Raw genomic sequence first — 10,082 nt, 5'->3', positions numbered from 1 at the left:
TCAACGTTTCGGAACACTTAAATCCATTTGCAACACAAAATTTGATTTGATTTTTCAACTTCTTTGTATAGACGCCAAACAAAAACTAATCGTACGATATGCGTCAAAAATTGACAGAATGTGTATAAAAGTGTTGCCAACGTTGAGAAAATAAAAGTTTACCGATTGGACAAGCGCGGGAATTTTAAAATAAAAATTCCGGTTCTTTTTTGATCATAAGGTATATGTTCATGTCATTTGTTTTTAATGTTCTAAATTTATTATCGAAGTTGTAATTCATCCTGCTTATGTTATATTTAGTACAATGCAGTATTACGTGTTCCGCAGTTTCTGCTTCTCCACAGATCTCGCAGTCAGGATCTGTTATAATTTTCATTCGTGCTAGCCAGTAGTTCGAATAATCGTGACCAGCCATTAAGCGGTTGATGAGTCTGATGTCACTACCACGTATTTGTTTCTTGATATACCAAGGTTTAGTAGAGAAAGTATTTTGTATTTCATAGAAGGTTTTGCCCTTTTCTTCCGAATAAGATTTATACCATTCGTTACTACTTTTCATTATGTTTTGTTTAAAGTACACAAATGCATCCGTCAAAAGGATTTTGTTATCTAAACTCTGTCGCATGTGTGTGCTGCTTTAGCAAGTTGATCCGCTACCTCGTTTCCATATATTTCGACATAACTTGGGATCCACTGTATGGATATATTCCGTTTCGAGCAGATTGCAAGTATTTCGATCAATGTTTCGTCACCACGCTTGGCTTCAAAAGCACTTTCTAGCATGAGACAAGCTGACCGGGAATCTGTAAATATGACGAAGTTATTTAAATGTAGACTTTCGATTAAAGTAGTCCCTGTCTTGATGGCTATAATTTCAGCCGAAGTAATACTGACTTCGTTAATCAGGCGATAGTAGAATCGCTGTTTGGTATTTTCTATGAATACTCCTATTCCGCACACATCGTTGTATTTTGACGCATCAGTGAATATTCGTCCTTTACCTCTATGTACACCATTTATTACAAAAAGTGACATTTGCTTTAGTTTCCTATTACATGTATTATTTTTTGATTCGGTCAATCCTTCTAGGTTACTGGAAATCGCCACTTTCATCAATAGATCTAGGCTCATTTCTAATGAATTTTTTCTAAATACGTTTTGGTTTTTCCAAAAAAGTTATTCCATAAACGAATATGTGTCCCATTCCTTATTATTTTCCGGTAGTGTAGCCACAGACTAACAGACATGACAGTATGAGTAAATTCTTATACAAATAATTTTTCGTGATGCACTAGTTCCACCTATATTGTACTGCGCGAACTATTTACTATCGGTACACCTCTTGTGTTATTTGAATGTTTTTTTACTAGTTGGTATCCCCTCGTTTGTCAACACCGATCAGCTGCTTGCAGGGATGCCTGATTTCATCATAATATTTGAAAATGAATCGTCACAATAAATTATTGGATTTGGCTAGATGGACCGTTAACGGTTTCAGCCGTCTGTAAACAGACAAAGCAAAAAAAAATTGGATTACGTTGATAATATATTTAACTTTTTAGCGATGTTGGAAGGTAACCATTTATTTTTCTCAACGTTGCTCATCTAGATTATTTTTTATTGTGTTGGTAATTTTCACCCGAAATTAAGTGGCGGCAGACAAGGAGCAAGTAAATATTGTAACAAAACGGGTTCGATTTTGTATTGCGTTGGAGGATGAGAAGTAGGCACAATTATGTATATAGTTTTGGCAATATGCATAAATCTGTATCCTGCATGAAATTCGCTGAAATAAAGGTATATTTTGGACGAAATGGACTGAATCTTTCCATTTATATTGTGCCTCCATCTCCGATAGTACTTCTACCGGCACTATTTAAAAGACATTGAATCGTATATATATATATATATATATATATATATATATATATATATATATATATATATATATATATATATATATATATATATATATATATATATATATATATATATATATATATATATATATATATATATATATATATATATATATATATATATATATATATATATATATATATATATATATATATATATATATATATCTTAAAATATAGACATATCTCTTATAATTTTGTTGCTACTGTATTGTCCCAGCGTATGATATATCATACATAAGATAATTTCGTTTGAAAAAGATTTTTAATAGTGATTTGACATTTCCAAACATCTTCAACACAAAATAAAATGGTATTGATGATATCTGCTCATTTGGTTCAAATTTGGGAACCCCTGGGTTATAATGGGTTAATTACTTTTTCTATTACTGTAGGGTTTTTGTTTGGTTTTTCTCGTCATATTTTTAAATATTGAGCTCGCATAGGAACATTTTTAGTACGCAAACGCCCAGAATTTTTCGCTGGTGTCTCTGCCAGAATATTGGACAGTTGTTTTAACCTCTTCGCTGTCTGTTGTATTGAATTAACTAGCATTCGAGCCACAAGAAAAAAAAATAATCGGCTGGTAGATTGAGGTCAATTGCAGTTTCAACTGGTAAAATTCCTTAGCGACAAGTTTTATTTCATTGTTCATTGAAAGCATCAACAATTGTATATCTGTCAAAGACGACCAACTTTTTAGGACGATCTACCACAGACTAACAGACAGGACCCTCAAATTGGATGCTTTAATCATTTTAACGGTCATTTCGAATATTCCTTTAGTTGGGACAGTACTCGCATATGTCATGATGGCGCCACATTACCTTATCAAAAACAATCAATCTGTCATCTAGACTGTGTTTATTTTTTTCTCATTTACCAACAGAGTTGTAACTCACACATCATCGAACGTTGTCGATTAACGTCGTAAATAATGCCACTTAGACCAGAAGAAATTAAAGAATGTTACTAATAAAGAAAAAAATCTCATGTAATTGTTTCCATTGATTTTATTTCGCTAGCCCATAGTAAACAATCCAGTTTATGCCTGAATATCTTACATATCACCTACTAGATAGATAGCAAACAAGTACCTACACATGAAAATCTAAGAACCGTACCATAAATATTTTAAACTAATCAATAGCCTTTGGAATACAATGTCGAAAACTGCCATCACTTATTCACTTTCATGAATACACACAAACAATGTTCACAGTTTTGGTTATCAGGAACTGATAAATAATGAGAATATCCAATGGGAATGTAAAAGACTAGATGCATAAAGTTTGAAATTTGAGTCGAAAATGCCATGGAATTTGAGTACGCGAACCCTTAATCCGTCTAAAATCTATTAAATACTAACATTCTACTTACTGTCACTTCTTTGCTCTAATCAGAATTTTCATCACAAAATGCGAAATTTTTTCATATGTCATGAACATTAGTGCCGCTGTAAGTACAGTCTGCAGTAGTTTTGCCTCAAGACCACGGAACAGTCCTGCTGCGCCCTGCTTTTTCAGTATGATCAACAACATCTGGATCATATCGGTGTCTGGAGGCAGTTCCAAGTTTTTATCTGAATTTCCGTGACGCAACTTGGTCTGAATCAGCTGAAGTGGATAAGTCAGTACAGTTGCTATTGCTTTGGCAATCGCTCCGATGGCGAAAAAGCTAGCGCTAGTATCCGGTACAAATCGTCGTTTCAATGCTTCATACACCATGAATTGAATGGCCGGATTGATCACCAGCAGCAGTGATGGAACCGCTCCTGCCCATAGCCCTTTGGTACCTTCCGTTCGTCCGACATATATTAAACCGTCCAAGAGGTTGTCATAGTGGCTGCTAGGGTCCTTGATGCGCAATCCTAGCCCTTTCATCTTCAATCTTGTGTTGACTACCCAGCAGGGGGTTGTCGTAAACACATTCACCACACCGGCCAACGATCCAAGGACCAGATCGGTTAAGGCTGACTGGTTACCACCGGTTGCCGCACCACGAATGGCCTTCAAAGTGTGAAATGTATAGAAATAGACAAAATTTGAGATGCACAAACTCTGCAGCACTGGCACCATTCCGCGGTACAGCGTGTTAAAACCTTCCTCTGATACCAGCTGTTTTAGGACGGCCCATGTACTTTTGGCTTTACGGCGTTCCGGTTCTTCCACTGAAACAGACAATACATCATTGAACGATATATTTCATTTTCCACAGACTCTAGCTGCGATGTGGTTTAAGCGCTACATACTACAAGTTTTGTTTACTCTATCAGCTGTTTTTATGACTCTTGGATTATGAGATTACAGAACAGCTCAAATAATACTCACGTTGCAACCGGGAACGAACGGTATCCAATGGGTAGAACACTGACATGGCCACTACGCTACCCTGAAAAAACACACTTGTTCAATGTTTTTCAGCCACATATGGTAATGGTCCAGAATACATACCGTAGCCCCGGAGACCGCGTGAACCCATGACAGATAGCTGAAAACCTCGTTTAGCGGTTTCGAATGACTCATTGCGCTTGAAATGGAACAATCCTAACCGAACTACGCAGAGCTCTACTAGATTTTGTACTTGTTGCTTACGGCTCAGTATCAAAGGTCACTGCGAATAGAAATAAAAAAAACTGACTCCATTAAAAATGATAGCTAGAAACATACAATATCGTTGCTATCATTTGCAACCTGTGTTTATCAGACAAAATCCTATAAAACGAATAGGCTGAGATTAGCAAGACGTTCAAAGTGCGTGCACAAAATTCACTCAAATACCGCACATCGTCAATGAAAGAAGCCTGGATAACTAAAGGAATGTCATAGCAACACCGACGTCAACTCAGGCACTAAACACCCAGGCACCAAAAAAAATTTTGGAGCCTGGAATTGAGCGATTGTTGCGCTATCTATGTATCAAAGTTTGAAATCGTCAAGTTAGGCACCAAAATATTTTGGCGCTTGAATGTGAAAGCGTAGCGTAGCAAGTGTCATAACCAAGGAGGGGTCATGAAAAAATTCATATAACTTGATGATATTTTGAAAAAATTCATATAACTTGATGATATTTTTTGAAGATCTTAGAAACATTTTGCATACCGTAGATATAATTTAATGGGGAATGAATGCAGAAAGTGCCTTTGAAAAGGGGAGTGTAATGTTTGTAATGGCATAACTTCAAAAAAACTCAACGGATTGCTATTAAAACTGGTACATGTAGTTCTTGCTCTTCATATATGGTTAAGAATATTTCCATGGTGGGAGGGGGGAGGGGGTTGGCGGAGGGAGCGTAGCAATTGTCCTTAACAAAGGTGGTCATTAAAAATATTATCTAATTTGACGAGAATCGTTACTTTTTGAAGACACTTTTGGCACAACTTAGATAAGATTATAAGGATATTCTGTTAGGAGAAGGTGTAGTAAGTGCCTCTCAAAAAGGAGTGCAATGTTTGTAACGGCATAACTCCGGAACTATTGCACGAATTGCTATAAAATTTGGTACAGTTATTTCTTGCTCTTCAGAAATAGTCATAAAGGTATTTTCATAGGAGAGAAAGCGTAGCAAGTATCATTAACAGGAGGGGGCAAGAAAAAAATTCATAAAATTTGACAAGAATCGATAATTTTTGAAGATCATGCAAACATTTTCCATACCTTAGATATGATAGATATGGGGAGTGAATGTAGCAAGTGCATTAAAAAAGGGGGATGTAACGGCATAGCTCCGATACTACTGAACGGATTACTATCACACTTGGTATAGGTGCTTTTTGCTCTTCAGAGATAGTTGGGGGAGAGAGCGTAGCAACTATCCTTAACAGGGGTCATGAAAAAAATTATTTAATTTGACGAGAATCGATACTTTTTGAAGACCATAGATACTTTTTGCGCAACTTAGGGTATTCGTTTGGGGTGGATGTAGTATGTCCCTCTAGAAGGAGATATAAAAGAAGAAAAAAACTCTTTAGCAGAGATGGCATTTCACCAGAGTTATACACGCTAGAGTCAGATTTTTGCCACACCTAGGATGAAAAAAACGAAGCACCGCACGAAGATGAAGGCGCACTTCTTCTCAGTGTCGAATAGACAGCATTTGAGTGTGTGCTTGTGGTTAAAGCAGCTGGCGCGAGTGAAACACATTCTCTTCGCATGAATCGCTCACACGCGCTCTCGTCTAAATACACCCAAGTGACCACTGGCGCGTGATGTTGAGCGAACACTTCTGTGAACTTCAATTAATAGAGAGTAGATCTGGCCTTGCTATGAAAAATTTGCAAGGAAAACCGAAAATTTTACGATAAATTGTTTTATTTTGCTGATTTTGCGTATCCACGCTTCATCTACGAAAACCATACAGCAGAGTGCTCACCGGCGTGTACACCTCTGTGAAAGTATCTGCATCCTCCTCAGAGAATTTATTAGCTAATGCTCTAGCACTTTGGTGCGATTCAGTGGAAGAGGTAAAAGGAAATGAACAAACGCACTCATGATGTGTGCACACTTTAAACAACAGTGGTGCATAAATGTGAAAGAGAAGAGCTCTCGTTGAAGTTGTCAGTGCGAGGGGAGAAATTTTGCTTGCTCTTCGTCACACAGAGGAGATAGACATCTCTGCTCTTCAGAAATGATCATTAGGACATTTTCAGGGGGGAAGGTGTGTAGGAAGTGAACTTAACATGGGGGAGAGGGTAAATGACGAAATTTGAAGAGAATCGACATTTAGACTAGAAGGAGTTTTTGAAAATAAATTTTATGCTCCCATTTTTTATAAAACAAAAAAGTGGCAAGAATTACAAGGTCGTCTTTTTCTTTAAATAGTTCCAAAAAATCTGGTTCCATTTTGCCGGGGAATTCAAAGAACTAAGAGAAGATAATCTTTATATGCCTATGAACGCAAGTGTATTTAAGTCTCAGCATAACTACGAAACAGCTAAACGAATCGCCTAAAATTTTAGGATCATTTGCAATCTGAACATGAACGGAGTATTGTTCGATCGGCTTTCCGTCTAAGTTATGTTTCACAACAATCAGAGTATTTCACTAAGCAGGACAACTTCGAGAATTTTTTTCGGCCTTCCCTTCACGAAACATTTCCGAGCAACGCCGGGTAATTCAGTTAGTTATAGTATAAACAATCGAATGATCGTATTGCCCAAAATGCTCATTGCAATGACTTCATATAAATTTTTTCAAAACGTACTTTCACTTTACTAGTACGTAATCAGTTTATATTTTTTTTAATAACTTTTTAACGGCTCTATCCGTTTTGCTCAAAATTGCTACAGAGATCTCTAAAAGTGTAAGCAATCGAATGATCGTATTGTCCAAAATGCTCATTGCAATGACTTCATATAAATTTGTTCAAAACGTACTTTCACTTTACTAGTACGTAATCAGTTTATATTTTTTTTAATAACTTTTTAACGGCTCTGTCCGTTTTGCTCAAAATTGCTACAGAGATCTCTAAAAGTGTCGAATGATCGTATTGCTCAAAATGCTCATTGCAATGACTTCATATAAATTTTTTCAAAACGTCCTTTCACTTTACTAGTACGTAATCAGTTTATATTTTTTTTAATAACTTTTTAACGGCTCTGTCCGTTTTGCTCAAATTTGCTACAGAGATCTCTAAAAGTGTAAGCAATCGAATGATCGTATTGTTCAAAATGCTCATTGCAATGACTTCATATAAATTTGTTCAAAACGTACTTTCACTTTACTAGTACGTAATCAGTTTATATTTTTTTTAATAACTTTTTAACGGCTCTGTCCGTTTTGCTCAAAATTGCTACAGAGATCTCTAAAAGTGTCGAATGATCGTATTGCTCAAAATGCTCATTGCAATGACTTCATATAAATTTTTTCAAAACGTCCTTTCACTTTACTAGTACGTAATCAGTTTATATTTTTTTTTAATAACTTTTTAACGGCTCTGTCCGTTTTGCTCAAATTTGCTACAGAGATCTCTAAAAGTGTAAGCAATCGAATGATCGTATTGTTCAAAATGCTCATTGCAATGACTTCATATAAATTTTTTCAAAACGTACTTTCACTTTACTAGTACGTAATCAGTTTATATTTTTTTTAATAACTTTTTAACGGCTCTGTCCGTTTTGCTCAAAATTGCTACAGAGATCTCTAAAAGTGTCGAATGATCGTATTGCTCAAAATGCTCATTGCAATGACTTCATATAAATTTTTTCAAAACGTCCTTTCACTTTACTAGTACGTAATCAGTTTATATTTTTTTTAATAACTTTTTAACGGCTCTGTCCGTTTTGCTCAAATTTGCTACAGAGATCTCTAAAAGTGTAAGCAATCGAATGATCGTATTGTCCAAAATGCTCATTGCAATGACTTCATATAAATTTGTTCAAAACGTACTTTCACTTTACTAGTACGTAATCAGTTTATATTTTTTTTAATAACTTTTTAACGGCTCTGTCCGTTTTGCTCAAAATTGCTACAGAGATCTCTAAAAGTGTCGAATGATCGTATTGCTCAAAATGCTCATTGCAATGGCTTCATATAAATTTTTTCAAAACGTCCTTTCACTTTACTAGTACGTAATCAGTTTATATTTTTTTTAATAACTTTTTAACGGCTCTGTCCGTTTTGCTCAAAATTGCTACAGAGATCTCTAAAAGTGTAAGCAATCGAATGATCGTATTGTTCAAAATGCTCATTGCAATGACTTCATATAAATTTTTTCAAAACGTACTTTCACTTTACTAGTACGTAATCAGTTTATATTTTTTTTAATAACTTTTTAACGGCTCTGTCCGTTTTGCTCAAAATTGCTACAGAGATCTCTAAAAGTGTAAGCAATCGAATGATCGTATTGTTCAAAATGCTCATTGCAATGACTTCATATAAATTTTTTCAAAACGTACTTTCACTTTACTAGTACGTAATCAGTTTATATTTTTTTTAATAACTTTTTAACGGCTCTGTCCGTTTTGCTCAAAATTGCTACAGAGATCTCTAAAAGTGTAAGCAATCGAATGATCGTATTGTTCAAAATGCTCATTGCAATGACTTCATATAAATTTTTTCAAAACGTACTTTCACTTTACTAGTACGTAATCAGTTTATATTTTTTTTAATAACTTTTTAACGGCTCTGTCCGTTTTGCTCAAAATTGCTACAGAGATCTCTAAAAGTGTCGAATGATCGTATTGCTCAAAATGCTCATTGCAATGACTTCATATAAATTTTTTCAAAACGTCCTTTCACTTTACTAGTACGTAATCAGTTTATATTTTTTTTTAATAACTTTTTAACGGCTCTGTCCGTTTTGCTCAAATTTGCTACAGAGATCTCTAAAAGTGTAAGCAATCGAATGATCGTATTGTTCAAAATGCTCATTGCAATGACTTCATATAAATTTTTTCAAAACGTACTTTCACTTTACTAGTACGTAATCAGTTTATATTTTTTTTAATAACTTTTTAACGGCTCTGTCCGTTTTGCTCAAAATTGCTACAGAGATCTCTAAAAGTGTCGAATGATCGTATTGCTCAAAATGCTCATTGCAATGACTTCATATAAATTTTTTCAAAACGTCCTTTCACTTTACTAGTACGTAATCAGTTTATATTTTTTTTAATAACTTTTTAACGGCTCTGTCCGTTTTGCTCAAATTTGCTACAGAGATCTCTAAAAGTGTAAGCAATCGAATGATCGTATTGTCCAAAATGCTCATTGCAATGACTTCATATAAATTTGTTCAAAACGTACTTTCACTTTACTAGTACGTAATCAGTTTATATTTTTTTTAATAACTTTTTAACGGCTCTGTCCGTTTTGCTCAAAATTGCTACAGAGATCTCTAAAAGTGTCGAATGATCGTATTGCTCAAAATGCTCATTGCAATGACTTCATATAAATTTTTTCAAAACGTCCTTTCACTTTACTAGTACGTAATCAGTTTATATTTTTTTTAATAACTTTTTAACGGCTCTGTCCGTTTTGCTCAAATTTGCTACAGAGATCTCTAAAAGTGTAAGCAATCGAATGATCGTATTGTTCAAAATGCTCATTGCAATGACTTCATATAAATTTTTTCAAAACGTACTTTCACTTTACTAGTACGTAATCAGTTTATATTTTTTTAATAACTTTTTAACGGCTCTGTCCGTTTTGCTCAAAATTGCTACAG

General features: G+C 34.9%; 1 protein-coding gene across 2 annotated transcripts; it reads right to left on the bottom strand.

Annotated features, from left to right (window-relative positions):
• Positions 1-2,917: 2,917 nt before the first annotated feature.
• LOC131437920 (peroxisomal membrane protein PMP34) lies at positions 2,918-4,744 on the bottom strand. 2 transcript variants are annotated; one of them, XM_058607590.1, is made up of 4 exons: positions 4,613-4,744; positions 4,373-4,532; positions 4,250-4,310; positions 2,918-4,089 (listed from the first exon to the last, which is right to left on the bottom strand). In XM_058607590.1, the coding sequence occupies exons 2-4, from the start codon at positions 4,442-4,444 to the stop codon at positions 3,302-3,304; spliced, it is 921 nt and encodes a 306-aa protein (XP_058463573.1). In that variant the 5' UTR covers positions 4,445-4,532; positions 4,613-4,744; the 3' UTR covers positions 2,918-3,301. The 2 variants fall into 2 exon arrangements, with proteins under 2 accessions (XP_058463573.1, XP_058463574.1); XM_058607591.1 differs by having other exon boundaries at positions 4,373-4,554; positions 4,613-4,738.
• Between the last annotated feature and the right edge of the window lie 5,338 nt (positions 4,745-10,082).

Source organism: Malaya genurostris, chromosome 3, assembly GCF_030247185.1.
Source record: "Malaya genurostris strain Urasoe2022 chromosome 3, Malgen_1.1, whole genome shotgun sequence".
Taxonomy (NCBI): domain Eukaryota; kingdom Metazoa; phylum Arthropoda; class Insecta; order Diptera; family Culicidae; genus Malaya; species Malaya genurostris.
Note: the sequence above shows the minus strand (reverse complement) of the source record. Positions and strands in the feature narration are given on the sequence as shown.